This window comes from Halichoerus grypus, chromosome 9, assembly GCF_964656455.1.
Source record: "Halichoerus grypus chromosome 9, mHalGry1.hap1.1, whole genome shotgun sequence".
NCBI lineage: Eukaryota > Metazoa > Chordata > Mammalia > Carnivora > Phocidae > Halichoerus > Halichoerus grypus.
In genome coordinates this window covers 141,011,906-141,032,884 of record NC_135720.1, presented here as the reverse complement: position 1 = coordinate 141,032,884, position 20,979 = coordinate 141,011,906, and the positions used below count along the sequence as shown (strand labels likewise).

At 49.1% G+C, this 20,979-nt stretch overlaps 1 protein-coding gene across 5 annotated transcripts in view; it reads left to right on the top strand.

Annotated features, from left to right (window-relative positions):
- RIPOR2 (RHO family interacting cell polarization regulator 2) overlaps positions 1-20,979 on the top strand; it is a 213,870-nt gene that overhangs the window by 184,086 nt on the left and 8,805 nt on the right. For 4 of the 5 annotated variants that reach the window (XM_078055749.1, XM_036112200.2, XM_036112203.2 and 1 more), the window contains exons 12-19: positions 529-658; positions 4,265-4,942; positions 7,938-8,122; positions 10,394-10,565; positions 13,486-13,621; positions 14,612-14,773; positions 16,552-16,710; positions 17,269-17,471. In XM_078055749.1, the coding sequence (XP_077911875.1) occupies positions 529-658; positions 4,265-4,942; positions 7,938-8,122; positions 10,394-10,565; positions 13,486-13,621; positions 14,612-14,773; positions 16,552-16,710; positions 17,269-17,471 (1,825 nt within the window). Of the gene's footprint in view, positions 1-528; positions 659-4,264; positions 4,943-6,739; positions 7,851-7,937; positions 8,123-10,393; positions 10,566-13,485; positions 13,622-14,611; positions 14,774-16,551; positions 16,711-17,268; positions 17,472-20,979 lie in introns of those variants that run through there. The other variant, XM_078055751.1, reaches the window with a different exon arrangement.

The window sequence follows — 20,979 nt, the reverse complement described above, 5'->3', positions numbered from 1 at the left end:
TTGACCTATCAAATGCAAGATCATTCGTCTCGCTGGATGAACCGGATGGCATGATGATTAGTTGTCATGGTGGACAGACTGTCCTCTCGCAGGCCGCAAGAGTCTCTGTGTCCACGGAAGCGAGTGGGAGTCTACGTTTGTTTTCTTTAGAACAATAGTCTGTTACTTTCTTGTATTGTTAACCCGTCTGTCCCTGCAAAGCTCAAAGACTTTTTACAGACTTCAACATTGTGTGTTGGACAAGCATTAATGTTTACATTTTTAAATATGAACAGAGAAACAGGTTTATCTAGTGTCTAGGTGTATAGATAAGTTGCACTTAAAGCTAGGATGCTAATCTGTGGTCCCTTGGGTGGGTCTGGGCTCCATTTTCTGCTCCACTTTCTTTTATCTTGGTTTATTTTCTGCCAGCCCAATTCCCACTGGTTTGAGTTGACTTTAGTATGATGAGGTGCTTTCTCAGCCTGCAGTCCAGGGGTTGGAGGGGACTTTAACGAACGCGCATTCATGGGACCTGTTGTGTTGCAGCCCATTTGATGTGGAGGACATGACTGCGTCCTCGGGCGCTGGGAACAAGGCGGCAGCCCTCCAGAGGAGAATGTCCATGTACAGCCAGGGTACTCCGGAGACGCCCACTTTGAAGGATCACTCCTTCTTCGTAAGTTCACTGTGATTTCTGGAGGAGACATGTCAAACTCGTGGTGGGCCTTACACCCCGTATGTGAAACCCTTGACGTCCGGTGTTAGGGGTTCTCAGTAATTCCTGACCATGCTGATCCCAAAGCTCCCCCTAATCCAGGAGCGACCAAGAAAAGCATGTTCCAAGAGGCCCTGGGCCGTCTGCACACGGGCAGTAAACCTCCCATCTTCCCTCGGCCCCCTGACCGCTTTGATAACATGCAGACTTTTCTGGAGATTCTCTGAGGTCAGCCTCTTAGAGGAACGGATGTAAATAATGGCGTCCTTGTCGTAATCAGAAATGCTTGCTAGAACGCTAACGAAACATGGTAACCGGGGCTTTCCGCTAACTCCGCCATCTTGCTTTGACTTCTGAAGAGGTGGTTGCGGCCTTCAGCAGCCAAGCCGCGGCAGCTGTCTGTCTTGAGTGCCTTGCAGGACACTTTCTTTGCCAAGCTATCCCGCAGCTGCTCTATCAGTGACCTGCCCTCCCTCAGGCTGAGACCCAAGGCCGAGCTAGAGTTTTCCGTGAGTGTGGGTGGCCTGGCCGCGGTGCAGTGCTTGCCTCGGGGGGCTCGGGGCCCGTTTGCTTCATTCAGCGTGTCTCTTCTCTCCTCCGTGTCGCTCACGGGGCGGTGGTCACAGCTGTCCCGTCCCTGGGGCGGGCAGGGTGCTCCTGCATGCGCCCTCGTCACAGCCACCGCTTGACCCTCTCCCCGCTGCGCCCTGCTTTTGTGCCGTGACTTCTCACCGCGGTGGCCAAGATATCCATGGTAACAAGATCGTTGTTTTTGAAAAATACAATTACACTCGCGGTCAAAGAAGGTGTTCGCTCCCAAGTTAGGTGAGTTTATCACGAGGACAGTCTTCACACATGGTTTTAGCCTTCAAAACCTGGGGTTCGAGGGGGTCAGAAGGCTTTGGGCCAGTTTTCCTAGAGCTATTTTTATTTAAAGCGGTTCTTAGCCTGAGTTTACGGGGTAGCGTCTGGTAGTTTTATACTATGTTAGTAAACGGAGCTCCTTCGATGGTGGAGTCAGGAATGCAATAGGTCGGCTACATTCTCTGTGTCACACATGCTGTCACGAGAGAATACACACACATGTACATACAGACGTGAAGAGCCTGCTCTTTGCAGACGTATAAAAGTTACTTTGGGGGGAAAAAAAAGAGTAATCTTTGAATGTGCAGAAAGGAAAGGACTAAAAAGTTTTCTAGTTAATGATGATAGTAATCGCACCTAATTCGGTGAATTACAAAGCACAGGTAAGAAGGGCCAGGCTAACCCAGTGGAGTTTCCAAGGCAAGTAGGAAGGTTCTAGGAGGGAAATGTGCGTGAACGCATGGACCAAAAAATGGATGTATAGTGGAAGCAGTTGTATACGTAACTATTGATATAACGTGTGTACTCATGCTCACATACTGTGAGTTGTGGAGGGAGTTGGTAGCGGTTTTAATGGCATAATTTAAATGAGAGCAAGATTAGAAAAAACTCGATGGCTTCCCGTAGCCTTTTGGATAAAGGCGGATTCCTCAGAGCGGCTGCACCCGTCTGGCCCTCAGTGCAGCTTGCCATGCCTGCCATTGCCCGTTCTTGGTCCCCTTCTCCAGCCCCCTGAACACCCACCACCCTCCAGCTCCACCACCCCCTTCGGGGGCTGCCATCTGTACGCACACACTGTTCCTTCCGGAAGGCACTTCGTCCTCCTCGCCTACACCTCCCCATCCTGCGGGGCTGAGCTCCGGGACCACCTGTTTCCCGGGCAGCAGCCTTCCCCGTGCCGGGATCCTGCCTCATGATGCCATGCCTCAGCTAGAACACACTCCCTCGTACTGTCGTGTGTCTGTTCATGGGCTCATCCCCTTGGCATACCGTAAGTCCCCTCAACTCAGTCTAACTCCACGCTGTCCACTTACATAGGCGCAAATTGGCTTTAGGAGCACGAGGCCCAAGAGAAATCGGCTTTAGGAGCATGGGGCCTCCCACCACCCCAAGCTGCCAGCGATGTGCTTTGAAGATGAGATGAGATGGGGCAGGACCACCTGGAGGACCCAAGCCTTCTGGGAGATGCCTAAGGGACCCCCGTTCCTACCATAAGTTCCCCCTTTCTCTCTCCTCGAGGTGGAAGGTGTGGGGTGCAGACAGAGGACAGAGGACACTGAATTAAACAATCACTGGAGCCCTTGGGGCCCCCCCTGCTCCTTGGCAGCTGCTGAGAAGGTTCCAGAATTCCTTCCACCCTCAGCCCCGCCCCCCAGGACTCTGAGCAGCACACTTCGGGGATCATTAACAGAAGAAAACATTCTTTAGAGGCAACCCTGAGCCTGCAAATGTTACTTGAGTGCCCCGGGGACCCATCCTTTTACTCATCCCGTGGTTAAAATGAATCGCCCTCCAACCAGATGAGAATGGAAAGTTTGGGTTGAACTAACTGCACATGTTAGGATCTGGGGGGCCCCAATCCAGCAGTGGGGGGACCAGGAACACTGCTGGGGAGGACGGGGAGCTTTTGTCTTTCTGTCTGCTCCCATTTCACTGCCGGAAACATTTTTGTTTCCTGGGCTTATTCCCAGCACTATTGTGATCATTCCTTGCTGCCCATAGAATTCAAGTAGGCATGAGCTTGGTACTTACCATTTACTTAAAAGATCAAATCCAGAACCCAAGAGAAATCATCCATTTCGAAGGAGCTGATCTCCAATCACTAGAAAACTTTTTCCACGGAGCAGCATTTGGGAAGTGAGAGACCACACAGACCGCAGCACAGGGAGCGATGACTTGGAAATCATTTCAATGCCTGCGTAAACAAATGATCTTGATTACCTGGGTATTTGTAACCTCTCTCCCTTCTGAGTTCTGCTTCATGAATCACAGCGCCCCTGACCCAGCCTGGGTCAGCTTGACAAGAGGACGTGGTGTTTCTAGACGCCCCGAGAGTTCTGGCTTTGCAATCCTGAAAAAGAACCAAAACATCTTTTTCTCCCATTTTATGGAGGCTTTGCAAGTATATTCCTGGCCTTCAGTTATTTGTGGCATGGTTACTAAATTAATAGAACATTTTCAAGGACTTGGGATTTGTGGGTAGAGATTCTTTTAAAATAATTGACGAGAACTGAAGCAGAACAAAGCATCACATCTTTTGAGTGAACTAGCATGAGTGTTGGAAAGTCTTTTAAGACAAATGCCAAAAAAAAAAAAAAAAAAAAATGTGGTAGTGTTATTCATAGCCGTGGCTGCCAAATACTGCGAGATCCTGGATTTTAGGAAACAGGCTCTGTTCCCTCCCCGCCCCCTATCTTTCCTTTTGAAAAATGTCAAACCCAAGAATAGAATAATGAACTTTGACCTAGCTGCAACGCCAGAAATGGTTTGTAAGGGCTTGTTTTCTTTTGCCACACTTCCAACCACACACACACACACACACACACGTGTGCGCGCACACATGCACAGAATCAACAACTAACATGTTAATGTTATGAAAGTGCTGGTTGTGTATTTTCATTGCCTGGCATTTTGTCTGGAAATAAATCACACCGAGCACATCACTTATATTTAAAATAATAACGAGATGCCTTTTATCCACAGTCTAATCTACCTGATGACGTCTTTGACCACGGAAAGGCAGCTGAGGAGAAAACGCCCCTGTCTCTCAGCGTCAGCGACCTGCCCAACGGGGACTGTGCCCTCACCCCCCACCCCACCGGCTCTCCGTCCACCACGGGCTCAGCAAATCCAGAAATTACCATCACCCCCTCAGAGCTCAGCCACAGCAACCTGGCCTCCCAGAACGAGGGCACGGAGGACTCCGGCTCAGCATCTTCCAGAAGCTCCTCCAGAGGAGGCCCAGAGCCAGAGCCACAGGTGAAGGAGGACACAGACGGGCCCCGGAGCCCTGAGGCGGGCCGAGCGTCTGCAGGGGCCGGCCCAGCGCACCTGCTCCTGGAGAGGGATGTGGCGGAGGCCCTCCTGCGGGAGTCTGATGAGGCCTCCGAGCTCAAGCCCGTGGAGCTGGACACGTTCGAAGGAAACATCACGAAGCAGCTGGTCAAGAGGCTCACTTCGGCCGAGGTGCCGGCGGCCCCGGAGACGCTGCTCTTTGAGGGCTCGGTCAGTGGAGAGTCCGAAGGCTGTAGATCCTTCCTCGATGGAAGCTTGGAGGATGCGTTCAGTGGGCTCTTCCTTGCGTTAGAACCACATAAAGAGCAGTACAAAGAGTTTCAGGATCTGAACCAAGAAGTCATGCGTTTGGATGATATCCTAAAAGTAAGTACCATTTTAGGGAAGTCGGATTAGGTTTGGAGAGAGGTGTCTGGAGCCAACATCCTCTTGAAAGTTGTGTATCTTTGTGTTTTATCCTGTTTCATCACAGAACGATAATCGTCATTTGAATGGCACTGAGTTTTAAACACCAGGAGCGCATGTTCATTTTTATTTCCCTGACAGCAGATCAGCTTCACTAAGATGATTAGGAGTTAAATCACCAGCCCTGAGGAATGTCTGAGCTCCTCCAGCCCCAGAGTTAGTCACTGAAATCCCAAATGGGAAAGGGAGGCATTTTGAGGATCATAATCTCACTGAGATGCTACTGGATAGAGTCCCTTCCTGACCGAAGTCAGGAGTCAGGCAACCCTGATGTGGGAGCCACAGGCCCATCTCCCCACCCGGCCTCCCCCTGCACCCCCCGCCCCGCCTCCCCCTGCACCCCCCTTCTCTGGTCTGGTCCCGACCCGTGAGTCGGAACCTGCGATTACTCATGCCCGAATCACCATCTCCTGTGCTCTGGAAGTCAGGGACCCCCAAGGCCAGCAGGGCTATCCTTCTCAACCCTGCTCCTGGTCAGACAGCTCACGGTGGACCGGGTGGGAGGGGAGAGCGAGAGGGATGCTTTCCTCTCAGGCGGGGGGAGGACCTGAGAATGAGGCTATGGTTGCTACACCAGAGTGGGTATGTTGTCACGGGGCATATGGATCAAACTTTTAATAAAACACCGCGCAGGAAGACAGAACCTGAATTTTGTCCCGAATCCCACTGCCACCTCTTGTGTTCTTGGCTTTGCGACTCTGGTGTTGCTCTACAGAAGAGAAATTGGATCCTTTTCCACAAAAGAGCTGTTCTTTGGTGACCTTTCCTATCAAATGGGCTTGAAAATAAGGTGCCGGGGCAAGCTGAGATTCAGCCCACAGAAGGCTGTCTCATCCCCTGGTATGACTGTTCGTAAAACATGGTCTTTTTAGTGGCACATGGAAACACATTTCCAGGGCTTTGCTGACTGTCTTACCCTTCTCAGTGGTGCTCACCTACCTCCGAGGGGGGTTGGTCCCCAGGGCAGATGAGACTTCCTGCCCCAACTCTCCAGGTCCTCCAGTGCTCATGACAGACTAATTCAGCTGCAAGTACACCCTCTGAGAAGCAGGCCAGGGCTCTCTGAATCTGCTTTCTGGAAAACACTTCTCAGAAGCCCCCACTCAGGACTCAGGCATGGAGGCTGCTTGTCTAATTCTCCAGTGAAAACATCTTCTACTCCCTCAACAAACTGTTGTGTGCAGAGTTGACCAGCTTTGCTTAGTGGGCGAACGGTGTGAAATTTAAAGACACAACTGACCCCCACCTACAGCAAACGCCTTAGAGAAAGCGAGTGGGGAGAGCAGCTCCCATTTCTAGGCATCTAGATGGCTGGTAAGTAGCTGGATCCACCAGCGAACACTGAGCAAGCCGTCTGTGAGTCTTATAAACACCCGGTGGTCACAGATTTCTTTCCAGAGTATTATTTCAATCTGCTGTTGTTCCAACACGATCCTGCCTCTAAAATCCTTAAGTGTCCATCCCTTTGTTATGATAGATATTTAAACACATCTATCCTGTGTGAGGTCAAGTTCGGCAGATAGCTAGTTAAGAAAGAAGACCCTAGGACTGGGTTGCGTCTGGACTGGCTCCTTCTCGCTCTCTGTGATTGAAAACAGCATTCGAATTTAGGTCTGGGGCAAGTGGCTGTGGATCCAGCCAGAATTAAAGCATCTGCTAGACAAAGCTTTCTCTTTTTCCCCCCCTTCACATTCCTAGGATGCTAAGCCTCTTGAGGATCAGAAACTAAATGATGCTGCCTCTGGGACGGAGATCACTGAGGGTGAATGAAACAACTCTGATTTAAGAGACCGAAAGACGGTTTCCCCTGTGCTTTTGTGCCACCTTGAGTCTCAGAGACAGATCCCCACCAGGCACTGCCTGCCTTATGTTACGAAGTGAGCAAGGAGGGCCACCTAACTGGATGGAGGACCTTTGGTTCTTCTGCCTTGCAGGACTGGTCCCGTTCAATGCACCCCAGCGTCCGTCCTCTTGAATACTTGGAAGGACGTGTTTCCATCCCTGTGCCCGTAGCAGCTGACGTTGTTCTGTTTGTCATGCTTCTGTCTGTGTCCGGCAGACCCCAGAGTGGGTGTGCTCACATAATCGCAGGGCCCAGGCAGGGAAGCGGCAGAACTTGTTCCTGCAGAGGTAAAGCCATAGAGGACGCGGGGCTCCTTCCTGCGCCGCCCATGCCCTTCCTTTTCCCCTCGACGCACAGAGCCAATTACATGCCGTGAATGTAAAATTAATACTGAAGTCTACTTACGTAGGGAGTATGAGTTGGGTGAGTGGGAGTCGTTTTCTCTTTCTGGGGTTGGTTTTGTTAATCCTTTAGAACAGGTTCCTTGGGCAGCCAGCTTCTGTCTCAGGACAGTGCAGACATGACCACATAACCTTACAGACTGGTTAGCATTTGGCATTGACCCCATGACTCTTTAGATTTGTCTGCTGGTTGTATTTTCTTTGGGGTTGAGCACTAGGCAGAGGGAGGGCTCGAGCAGTTCTGTTTCCCAGGGCTTTCTGGGCTGTCATATTCCCTCAACTTTTCATTATAAAACTTTCAGGCAGAAGTAGAGAGAATCCTATAACGCCTCCCCATGTGCCCATGCCCCCCACCCCCGGCTTCCACAATGTCAACTCATGGCCAGTCTTGTTTTGTCTGTTCATCTCCCTGCTTCTTCCCCTCCAGATGATTTTGGAACAAACCCCAGATACTGTGTCATTTTATCCATCATTGTACTTTTTTTTTTAATATGAAGATTTTAAATGCATTTTTTTTTAACGCCAAGCTCAATAAAAAAATAAAAGCTTGAAAAAAACCCAGAAAGTGTCACATCTCAAGTTGAATGTTGTGTGCCGCGTTTTCTGCTTCTGGATATGTTGATCTTCTCCCTGATGCCTTCTGCCTTTGCAGTGCAAGCCAGCCGGAAGCCGCAGCAGGTCTTCCAGTTTAAGTCTTACAGTTGAAAGTGCTTTAGAAAGCTTTGATTTCCTGAACACCTCTGATTTTGACGAGGAGGAGGAGGATGGTGATGAGGTTTGTAATGTTGGTGGAGGCGCGGACTCAGTATTTTCAGACACTGAGACTGAGAAAAATAGGTAAGTGTAAAGTTAGTGTGTGCTTACACCTCTCAGATCTGTACAGTGGTTCTTTGTCACTATCGGTCGGCACCTGGGCACCTCTCCGGGAGGAGAACTCCCCACAGGACTGGCCATTGCCTTTCGGTTCCCCATTATTGTTGAAGACAATTTTTGAATATCATTAACCTCTTTTGTGCAGTTCAAGGAAAAATGAATTGCTTTTCTTCCTCATAAATGAAGGGGACATGTTTGTATGAGTGTGTGTGTGTGTGTGCGCCTACATCTTGGAGGGTTCGGGGTCTACAACCTGACCCCAATGTAATTAATTCTAAATTAACTAGATATGCTATGTTTCCGGAGAACTCTTACTGGATGATCCGTTTGTACTTGGTTCTTGTCTGATTTCTAATCTCTTCATTTTGTTATGCTCTGCTTTTTCCACCCCTTTACCTCTTGCCCCCTTTGGCAAAGTAGTTGTAGATCAAGCTCATCAGTGCCCATATCCAAGCCAGGTTCAGCCCCGGCCACCTATTTCTCTTAGAACGAGGGATGCCCGACTGATCACTGAGAACTGATTGCTTTGTTCTCCAGTCTACCAGGTGGAGAACGCGCCTTCTCTGGGGCGGGCAGGGGTGAGGCAGCGGGAAGGGACAATGAAGGTGAAATACCATCACCTTCTCCATCAGGCTTTCTTGGACAGCCAGAACTTGTGTTTGGAGCTAGAGTCTGGGGTCTATTTTGTGACTTCAGCTAAAGCAAAACAAGCACAGTTGAGCATACTCACCTTCATTAACTGTTGGGGTGAGACCCACACATACTTTCCCGAAGGAAAGGGTGGATCTCCACCATCTTTACCTTTGACGTGTTATGCAAACAAGTTTTCAAGTCACAGGGAGCTCCAGCTGTCCCATCTTCACCAACCTCTCTGTGGGTGATGTTCCGGTAACATTTTTGAGGGCTTTCTTGTCCCTAGAGGGCTCATTCTTCCAAAATCAGGAAACGAAAATGTGAGAAACAGAATTTATCCATTGAGCAAGCTGAGGGCATGGCAAACAAAATGTAATGAATGAATGGAAGGTTGACGTTATGCTCCTACATTCTGTGCTGAGATTTTTCTAACCTGATCGAACTTGTGAGATGCTTCTAAACCAAAAATCCATCTACTCGTTAGCTTAAGCTGTTACATGATATGTCAAAGTGAGACATCGGTCTAAACTCTTACTCTTGTTGCCGTCAGAAGCATCTTCACAACAAAAACGTCGTGGGTTTTGTACATTTTATAGACCGTTGATATTGAATTGTCTAAAATGCTCGATTTTATGTCATCAGCGGGATTAGGGGAAATTGTAGAAATTGTGTGTGTGTTTTAAACATGTGCTGATGGCCGGGACAGAGAGTGCTTTCCCCTTGGAGGCAACTGGGGGTTGGAGTAAAGCGCTCAAGGCCTCTAAGCTCGGGCGCACGATCTTCTTAAATCACGGGCTGGGGGCATGAGCCCAGAAGCCACCAGCTGCCTGGCCCCCCGGCCGTGTAACAGGACACGGTGGTGACTATCTCTGCCAGGCAGCCCTCCCTCGTGTGAAATGAGACTACTCCCTCTTTCCCACACAGATTAATTTTCAGAACAAAATTGGATAATAGAGGCAGCAGATTTATTTGTAAATGTAAGTGCCCATCGTGATACAGCTTGAGACAGCTCCACGGTGAGGCTAAAACCGGGCAGGAGAGGCAGAACCAGGCGCCGCCTGGAAGGATTCAAATGCCCCCTTGTAGCCTTTGTCTGGGGCAGAACATCATGTCTCCTGTTGGCAGCTTTCCTTTTTTTCCTTTTCTTCAAGTAGCAATTGATCTGAGGCCAAGAAAACGCCTTGACATTGCTTCTTAATGGTATTGCTCTTGGGGCCACCACAAATATAGAGGATGGCTTAATCCCAGAAAATTTGGCAAAGCACCCCCATCCACAGAGCAAGAAAGTGTAGCAAGTGCAAAATGAGAGCCTGTCTCAGACTCCTTGGTGTGTCGGCTTCACAAACGGCTCATTGTGCTTGGGCGGCAAACAGAGAACTCTGGAAGCAGTCTGTTTGCGTGATCTTTTAACAAGGCAAATTGGTGGCCAGGCTGACCCAAGAAGTAGCTTTTGAAAGGTATCTCGGTTTTTCAGGGCAGGCTTAGTGGAAGCTCCTTTTCGGTGGGCACCACGGGGAGGGGGAGCCTTCCCTCATTTTGTTGAGCTGACCTGGGGTTTCTGTGATGAAAGAAACTAACGTCTCGCCCCCCCTCCTGGTCCAGCACTTACAGATCAGTACACCCCGAAGCCAGGGGGCACCTCAGCGAAGCGCTGACGGAAGACACGGGAGTCGGGACTAGTGTGGCCGGAAGTCCCCTGCCGCTGACCACAGGCAACGAGAGCCTGGACATCGCCATTGTCGGGCACCTTCAGTACTGTACCCAGCTCGTTCAGGTGGGGGACCCTGTCGGCTTTAGAGCCCAGGTGTGGGTGCACAAGCAGGTGGGCTTCCTTTCTCAGTCATGCCCGAGAAAGGAAAATTCAGGAATAAGACAACAGTCCTCCTTCGAGTTGGGCCAACTCAAACGTTCTCGTGGGCATGGCCATCCTCCCTGGACCCAGGGGTTTTCTATCTTAAAACCTAGCTCTCCACACTTTATTCTTTTTTTCAGATTTTATTTATTTGAGAGAGAGGGAGAGAGAGCACAGCAGGGGGAGCGGCAGAGGGAGAGGGAGAAGCAGGCTGCCCGCAGAGCAGGGAGCCCCACATGGGGCTCGATCCAGGACCCTGGGACCCTGACCTGAGCCGAAGGCAGACGCTTAACCAACTGAGCCACCCAGGTGCCCCCAGCCCTCCACACTTTAAAAGGTCATAGGTTAGCACTTGATCTCAAATCATTTGATAAAAGAGAAATATGACTAAGGAGAAAAAATTGTATTCTGCCATCTGCAAATGAATGGACTTTGAAAGCAGGAGTTATTGAGCGTCTGTTCATGCGCAGTTCCCCTGACTTAGCTTTCTACCACCTGGACAGCTAAAGGCAAAATGCTGCAGGATATGACCCGGGCGTTCCAGATCTTGAATAAATACCTATCGGCAATGAGAACAAATACTTTCATAGGCCATTATCATCACCAGTTAGCTCTCATCCTGGGACACCGCGGGCTTATTTTTCTTTTCATTTCAGGTTGTTTACCGGTTAAGATTTTGCAACAGTGGAGCAAATATTTCGAAATTCTTTTGTTGCAGGAAGTGTTTTAGCTTCTTGAACAAAACGTTTTCCCTGAGCATCTACTTAAATGCTTCCTCCTTGCCTGTCTGCCTGTCTGCTCCAGCCTACTTGCATGTGTGGGGAACAGGATAAGAATGGGAAAGCAAACGTAATGGTCTTCGGGGGGATTGGCCACGCAGGAAGGGTGTCAAAGGAGGAGGAATCATGCTCCTAAGAGCAGGGGACCCCCTGGAAGACAAGAGGCAGGGTAAGGAGGAAGGGGTCGCAGAGAGGCCAGAAGTGGGCTAATGTGCTTCTTCCATAATACACTTGTGAGGAGATGTAGAATATGCTTCTCCTCCACGAATAAAGAACCGCAAAGTCACCTCAGACGCTGTGGGAAACTGGTTGGCAATTAGGACTCTTGCACTAAGTTGGTCAACGTCCCAGTTGATCTCTTCTGTTGACTGTCAAATTTGTAAGCCATTTACTGACAATCTGGCAGGAGGTGCAATTTTTTTATTTCAGGCCAAAATGGGCAAGGATTGTGGTTTACTTTATAGCTATTCTCTATTCCCCAACTACTTGAATGAGACAGTTTTCACAGTTCTTTGTCCTTGCTGAGCCTGATTCTGGGCTGAGCCAGCGACCCATTTGCCTTTTAGAGGGAAAGCCATTGTTTTGTGAAACGTAAGAGAATTCTCTTCCATGAAGGAATGGATGTTTTCTCTCAAAGACGAATTGGCAAGCAATATTCAGTGCCATGTTCTTGTCTGTACTCAGGCCATGGTTATAACAAGTCAGCTCTTCTATGGGGAAGATCAGCACCAGCAAAACAAAAGAGGTAGATATAAAGACGTAGAATGAAGGAGTAAGGAATAGAAACTTAATTTCTAACTCACATCCACTGCTGAATCGGTGAGTTAATGTCTTCATTTGGTATATAATTGCAAAGAGATAAAAATGGGCATTCCATAAGAATCATAATAGCTATAACCATGCCCCAAATCAGTTCATTTCTACTGTATTTACTTACATGAAAGGCATCAGTACATAATTGCTACACTAGACTTCTGAATTTGAAAATCCTATTTGTGTAGTCTAGAGGATTTCGTACAGGAAGATGGTACAGGGTGCATCCTGCATCCATGCCTACCACGTGATTGGGACAGGTCTCCGAGGGACAAAGAAAGGTCGAGAACGTTCAGGCAGCAACTGACTTCTGTCCTCATGCCCTTGACTCTTGTGACCTGCACATAGGTGAAATCACTTGCTATTTATGTGGCCTTGGGCACGTTTCTTGATCTCCCTGGCCTCAGTTTCCTCAGCAGTAAAATGGAATATCAAGGGGCACCTGGGTGGCTCCGTCTGACTCTTGGTTTCGGCTCAGGTCGTGATCCCAGAATCATGAGATCGAGCCCTGCTCAGCTCTGAGTCTGCTTGGGATATTCTCTCTCCTCTTCCCTCTGCCCCTCTCCCTGCTTGAGCACTCTCTAGATAGATGATAGATAGATAGATAGATAGATAGATAGATAGATAGATAGATAAGTAAGTAAATAAATAAATAAAATAAAATCTTTGAAATGGACTATCAATAGTACCCACCTCACAGGGTGACTGTGAGAAATAGCATGAGCTGATACATGGGCTCAGACCAGCGGCTGGTACATAAAAAGCACTCGTTAATTAGAATGAGGTAGTCTTGATTATAATCATGATTATTCTACAACACATTCTTAAATTTCAGCTTGAAAATAAGGAATGAAATCCACGCTGTGAAAAATTACTACTTGTAAAATAAATGTTTTTTTCTGTTAGCACACAGATAAGCAGCCTAAATATGCCTTCCAAGTCTCAAAGAGGATTTACAGAGTCGCAATACATAAAAGCAAAGGCAACGTTGTAATAACCTTGCAGCTCTATTATTGAGAACGTTCCAGAATCTATATGGGTGCGAAAAAAACGTTTAAAGCAACAAAAACATGGGTGTGATTTCATCAGATGTTGTCATCGGCATGGAATGAGGAACATTCTCAAACTGGAACCAAAGCCCCGAATGGGTTGAGTTAGCCTCACCGCCGAGTTAGGACGGAGGAGGTTGGGCCAGGAAACCCCCGTCGACAACAACCTAACTGACTCACTGGTTCTGTTTGTCTCCTCAGCAAATCGTTTTCTCAAGCAAAACCCCATTCGTGGCGAGCAATCTCTTAGAGAAGCTTTCTAGGCAAATCCAGGTGGTGGAGAAACTGTCAGCGGTCAGCCATGAGAACATAGGGAACATGAGTTCCGTCATTGAAGGTAAGCAAGCTGCGTGTCACACTGCCGTCCACGCAGACGGCGGCCACTGGCCCACACTCCTTGGCCACATTCATCCTTGCTGCATCGGGACGGCAGGAGCCCACGCTCGGGCCCCAACGTGGAGGAATGGCTGCACACTGGAAGACACCAGGGTCTTCCAGGTGAGGCCTGGTGAAACCTCGAACAGAAGTCCCTGTAGGTTCTCCTCGTACATTCGTGCCCCCTCTTCGGCTCCTCCCGGGAGCGGGGGACCTTGGCACGTGGCTGAGAGGCAGGAAAAGGGACCGGACACTCAGGGTGCGAGTGACCCGTGTCCTCCCCGCTCCCAGGCGCCTCCTCGTGGTCACAAGCACACACAGGAGAAACGCCGACCCTGTGCGGCCTGGCACGATGCTCTTCATGAGTTCAGCCCGGGAGCCCCCTGGGCAGCGTGTCAGACTCCTCGAGCCACCTCCCGCTCCGTGTCATCCCCTGCAGAAAAACCGCCTGAGGTGTCCTTCTCTGGGCCTATACGGTGTTGTGCTGTCGAGTTACCAGAGAGGAGACGGTGGGAGCATCTTCCAAGCATAGAGCTACTGTGTTTTCTCTCACTAAAAGCAAATGGCTTTGCTTTTGCTGCATTTTCTTGGCTGCCCAGGCTAGAGGAGTTCCTTGGCATAATAACGTCTTTGCCCTTTGGAACATCTGCCACGTACAGAGGAATCTTGTAGTTCCGATTCAACACCACAATCTTTAGGGGACGCCCGGCTGGCTGGCCTGGCAGTCGGTGGAGCCCGCGACTCTGGATCTCGGGGTCGTGCGTTCAAGCCCCACATCGGGTGTAGAGCCTACTTAAAAAAAAAAAAAATTAAAAACTATAGTCTTAAGAAAAAAAGAGAGAGAGAGAGAGAGAGAGGCCCTGGTGCCGGCCCTGCCCCCATGCGGGTACATCTCTTCATCTGCTTCATTCAGAACGTGCGTCGTGGGGTGGGGGCTGCTCTTCTCTTCCAGCCATCCCAGAATTTCACAAAAAGCTGTCTTTGCTGTCCTTCTGGACCAAGTGCTGCAGCCCAGTGGCCGTCTACCACAGCTCGGCCGACCGAGTGATGAAGCAGCTAGAAGCCGGCTTCGCCAGAACCATCAACAGAGAATACCCAGGACTTGCAGACCCAGGTACGGGCCAGTGGTGGGGAGGAAGGCATCTCTGCCCTTGACTTGCAGGTGGGCCCCGGCGGGTTCCCGGCCCCCTCCCCCTGGGACAGGCTGACCCTGCAGAGGAAGCCTCGTCTACTCAGTGCCAGCGAAGGAAAGAAAGACCTGAACATGTTTTAATTCAGAGTATCAGCAGTGACTTTTTTTTTTAAAGATTTTATTTATTTATTCATGAGAGACAGAGAGAGAGAGGCAGAGGGAGAAGCAGGCTCCCAAGGAGCAGGGAGCCCGATGCGGGACTCGATCCCAGGACCCCGGGATCATGACCTGAGCCGAAGGCAGACGGTTAACGACTGAGCCACCCAGGCGTCCCTCAGCAGTGACTTCTAAAAGCACTGTGTTTCTGTATGGCCATTTAGGTGACTGTAGACTTTTTTCATTAAAATGTCACCAAAACGAGAGTGTCACGGGGGATAACCACTTGGGAAAAACTGTTTGGCATTTTCTTCTAAAGCTAAATATACCCCTACCCTATGACCCAGCAACTCCGCTCCTAAATATATCAAGGGAGATACATGCTTATACTCACAAAAAAGGACACGCCTAAAAAAATGTTCATAGCAGCTTTCTTCACAAAAGCTGAAAATAAGAAACAACTCAAATGCCCACCAACAAGAAAATGAATGTATTCTGTGTGTATGTATGTGTGTATATAGAATGTGTATATGTATATATAGTATTATATATATGTATATATTGTATATATATATAGTAACATTCATACGATAAGGTATTACACAGCAGTTTTTAAAAAGAATAAATTACTGCTACAAGCAACAATTTAAATGAATCTCACAGATATTTTGTTGAGTAAAAGGAGCCAGATACAAAAAGTATATTCTAGATAATTCCATTTACATGATGCTCAAGAACAAGTGAAGCTAATACGTGTTGACAGAAGTCAGATTATTAGTAACCTACGGTGTTCTGGGGGCACAAGCTCACCCTATGGGGCGCCGGCCGTGCTCTGGGGGCACAAGCTCACCCTATGGGGCGCCGGCCGTGCTCTGGGGGCACAAGCTCACCCTATGGGGCGCCGGCCGTGCTCTGGGGGCACAAGCTCACCCTATGGGGCGCCGGCCGTGCTCTGGGGGCACAAGCTCACCTATGGGGCGCCGGCCGTGCTCTGGGGGCACAAGCTCACCTATGGGGTGCCGGCCGTGCTCTGGGGGCACAGGCTCACCCTATGGGGCGCCGGCCGTGCTCTGGGGGCACAGGCTCACCCTATGGGGCGCCGGCCGTGCTCTGGGGGCACAGGCTCACCTTACGGGGTGCCGGCCGTGCTCTGGGGGCACAGGCTCACCCTGTGGGGTGCCGGCCGTGCTCTGGGGGCACAGGCTCACCCTGTGGGGTGCCGGCCGTGCTCTGGGGGCACAGGCTCACCCTGTGGGGTGCCGGCCGTGCTCTGGGGGCACAGGCTCATCCTGTGGGGCGCCGGCCGTGCTCTGGGGGCACAAGCTCACCTTATGGGGTGCCGGCCGTGTTCTGGGGGCACAGGCTCACCTATGGGGTGCCGGCCGTGCTCTGGGGCACAAGCTCACCCTATGGGGTGCCGGCCGTGCTCTGTAACTTGACCCAGATGGCAGTCACATAGGTGTGTGTACACACAGATGCAAAACTCATGCAGCCGCACTCTGAGGATCGGCTCACCTGCCGGACTGCGCCCTGCCATGTACCTCAGTAAAACACGAATGAATGGTCATGTCTCCTCAAAGCTGCTTCCCCTCTTTCCCTTCCAGTGTTCCGAACCCTGGTCTCCCAAATCCTGGACCGGGCTGAGCCTCTGCTCCCCTCCAGCCTCCCTTTGGAAGTCATCACTGTTTTCCAGTATTACGGTTACTTTACCAGCCACGGTGTGAGCGACCTCGAGAGTCACGTGAACCAGCTGGCCAAGCAAGGTGGGACGCGTTCTTTGTCACACTGTGCGCTGGCTCCCTTTGGAGTCCGCTCCGGGCTTTTCAGTCATAGTTTTTAGTGATGGGAACCTTTCCTTTTCCCCCAAGTCAACAGCTGGGATCAGATCTGCCTTTTCAATGACTTTTGGACCCTTAACATTAGCGAGCCTCTTGGCAATGAAGCGGGGATTTATGAAGAGCATCCCAATCACCCAGCAGGGGTGTAGTGTTGACGAGAAGCTGCTGAATGATTTACTGATGTAATTTCTTTTCTTCATTAGTGTATTGTATTTGCCATTAGTGGGATCAAGTCTACAGGCAGTACTATTTTAGGTTGCCCTTTTTGGTGGTGCTTTCATGATAATAAGCAGAAGTGGGGTTCACAAGAAGGCAGATGCAGTGACATGTTGATAAGGAAAGGAGGGAGGATGGAAAACCAGATCTCCGGCTGGGAATCCAGGAAATGAAAAGAATGGGCACCAGCCTAGGAGCGTGGCATGAAGCTTATTGCAATGACGTGGATGGAACTAGAAGGTATTCTGCTTTCTTTTTACTCGCTAGTTTCCTTGATTCAGACTCTGCAATCGCTGAGAGATGAGAAACTGCTGCAGGCCATGAATGACCTCGCACCCAGCAGCCTCCCGGCCCAGCAGGAAGTACTCCGGACCCTGGCCCTGCTGCTCATGAGGAATGACAGCCAAGTGAGCCAGGCTGTGATGCTTTACCTGGCCGCAGCCTCCAGAGATGAGCATTTCAGGGAAAAGGTAAAGCCCCAAATCGTGGACATCAAGCCAGAAGCTTGTTTAATTTTCTATCATTTACTATGAATATTTTGCCATCTGTTTTTTATCAAAATAATTTTCTTCTGCCTATTAATAACATATAATCTGTAACACCACATAAACTACAAAAATATACTGCAAATATTTGAGCGCCCGTAAGTCCAGCCCCCAGAGAGAACTGTTAATAATTTGGTGTATGTTCCTTCCAATGTTTTTCTACGTATCTGCTCACATATATAATTATTTTTTCCTTAAATGAGATCACACTGTTCTGTTGTGTAACTGATTTCTTAAATGTACTATATCATGGTGATTTTCCTTGTTAGAACATGTTGATCTACTTCATCCCATTTGATGGATTAATGTACATCTCAGGGTATGGATATTCCATAATTTATTTTCTCGTTCCATATTGATCGGCATTAGTCTAGTTCCCCACTCTGAAAAATATCATGGTGAGCATACATGCACACATATTTTATGAGTAGTTTCGGGTCAAGTTATCAAACTGTTGGCTCAAAGAACAAGAATATTTTTAATTTTAAAAGCTATCGCTCCTCATTGCCAGGGAAGAGGTGGTATACCTCGTCCGGGGCTTTCATTCAGTACCATCCAGGGGTAACAAGCATCTGTGATTCAAGCACCCAGGGGCCCTATACAGACGGCAGCCTTGGTCCTCTGGGAGCCCTTGACAATCTGAACAGTTGTTCTAAAAACTAACTCGTGGGGCGCCTGGGTGGCTCAGTTGGTTAAGTGTCTGCCTTTGCCTCAGGTCATGATCCTGGGGTCCTGGGTTTAAGCCCCACATCAGGCTCCCTGCTCAGTGGGGAGCCTGGTTCTCCCTCGCCCTCTGCCCCGTCCCTCTCTCTCTCAAATAAATAAAGTCTTAAAAGATAAAAAATAAAAGATAACTCATGTCAGTCCTCAGATCAGCTCAAGAAAATTAAACTGGTCCCTTCTTATCCTTGGAAAGGTCGAATGTTGAACTCTGAGAAGGGCTTAACTTTTCTAAGGCATTAGCTAAGCTAGGGAGTGATGGGATGTTTGCGTCTCCAGTTCAACTCTCATCCTTAGGTCTTGGATTCATTTCTCACGAATGAGCCTTCACTAACCAAAGATGGCTTAGGTGGCACACTAGTTAAGAGGAACAACTTAGATACCACCTAGAAGTGTTTGACCCGCCCTCCCCAAACCTTGAGTTCTTTCCATCTTTTCATGTATGAAACAGCAAACGTTGGTACGTTAATTCTGTGCCACCAGATGTGAAGGGCTAAAGCCGTACAAAGCTACCTCGGTGAGAGCTGGTGTTTTTGTAGATCTCAAACCTTCAGAAAACCATAGGTATTGAAGCAAACTAGACATATGTTGGTTCATTTTTGATGCTTTTTACTCACCCCTCCTCCCCGGACCCAAAGAAGTGGGAAATATCTATTCTTCTGTCTGTTGGGGTGTTGTTGCTCCTGTAATCATCTAGGACCCGCCAGAGGAGACGCTTACTACCTTGCAAGGTGACAGGGACTTCTTGCTTCCCAGGGCACCTCCTGTTGGCTTCCTGGAACTCTTACCAAGCTGAGTATCGTGGCAGCCACCATTTCTTGGGCAACTGCTCAAATTCAAGTGAGCAAGGTGACGCTTACTTGTTCTGTGAGACTGTACGTCTCTGCAAGGCACAGGGAAGTGCCGAACGCTTTGTCGAGTCGGAAAACGGTGCCCACTTCCCGCTCAAGCCAACAGAGTTTCAGTCCTCTTGCTCAAAGGGACAGTATGGTCCAGAAGTCTCATCCAAAGATCCTACTACCAGTGGTGGACTGACCCAGGCCCACATCCAGCACCTTATCCCTCTGGAATCATTGTTATAATGCAAACACGCCTGAGAGCAAGGACCATTTAAGTTGTTATCGGCCATTTAAGCCTTGGAATGTATGGTTTGGGGAACTGGTTAAATTTTGGCTTGGTGGCTAAACCTGGGGGCTCTTGGGAGGCGTACCAGAGGGAAATGGGAAAATAGAGAATCATTGTGTGCTCAAGTTCATCCACTTGATGAGGACTATGCAAAAGCCAAAGTGAAATGGAACATTTAGTATTATTATTAATTCATAGCAACCAAAAAGTGGCAACAATCCAAATGTCCATCAGCTGATGAATATACAAAATCTGACCTCTCCTTACAATGGGATATCATTCAGCCTAAAAGGAATGAAGTGCTGACACAGGCTTCCACACGGATGAACCTTGAAGCCATCATGCTCAGTGAAAGCACGAGACATAAAAGGCCACGTATTATGTGATCGCATTCCCACAAAATGTCCAAAGTAAGCAAATCCAGGGAGAGAGACAGAGATCAGTGGTTGCCAGGAACCGGACAGAGGAGCAATGGGAATGACTGCCAATGGGTACAGGATTTCTTTGGGGAGTGATGGAAATGATCTGGAATGAGGTAGTGATGATGGTTTCTGAGTACACAAAAAACCACTGAGTCAAACACTTTAAAGGGTGAATATTGTGGTATGTGAATTATATCTCCATTTTTTAAAAGAGTAGGTTGTTCTATAGAACTGAGAAAACAGGCTGTGTTTAATCACAGCTAGATGCCGTGTCATGAGCAAACACATCATCAGGTGGTTGATGACACTTTCACGCTCTTTCATCCAGGCTGTATGGTGTCATCAGATCTGATTGGGCCATTCACTATGTATAGAGTATTATTCATTCTAGGTGCTAGGAATTAAATCAATTTAAAAAACAAAAAACCAGAGGCCCCTGGGTGGCTCAGTCGGTTAAGCATCTGACTCTTGATTTCGGCTCAGGTCATGATGTCAGGGTCACAGGATCGAGCCCCACGTCAGGTTCCTTGCTCGGCGGGAAGCCTGCTTCTCCCTCTCCCACTCCCCCTGCTTGTGTTCCCTCTCTCGCTGTCTCTATCAGATAAATAAATAAAATCTTAAAAAAAAAAAAGTAATGTTGATGCTTATAAACACAGATGTATGTAAGTAATGATAATTAGCTTAGTAAGAACCAAGGAAAAGATAAGTCATAGGAAATCAGAGAGAAGACGGTAGAGAGCCGGTCCCAAGGTGGTTGGTGAAGCAGGGCCCGGTTCTTGAACCAGTTCTGAAGATCATCAGGAACGAGGTCTGTCCAAGGGGGAGCAGAGCTCACAGGGCCCCCCTGTGCGAAGGACGGCACCCGGGCGCATCCGTGAGCCTGGCAGGAACAGCGGGCAGCTGGAGGGGGTGCTGAGCCAACTTCGCAGGATCTGGAAATGCCCATAAGGAGGCAGGCATTCCCCGTTGATGCTGGGCACAAACAAAGAAGGGAGGCCTCTGCTCTTCTGAGAGAGGGGCCAGTCGGTGGGCTCCTGATGGACGCCACGTGCTCTTGAAGAAGGGATCCCTCGTCATCAGGTGCTGGAAGCAGAAATGTGGTGGCTGGTGATCCAGGCATGAAATCAAGACCTTGACAAGACGTGTGGCCGTGCAAGAGACAAATC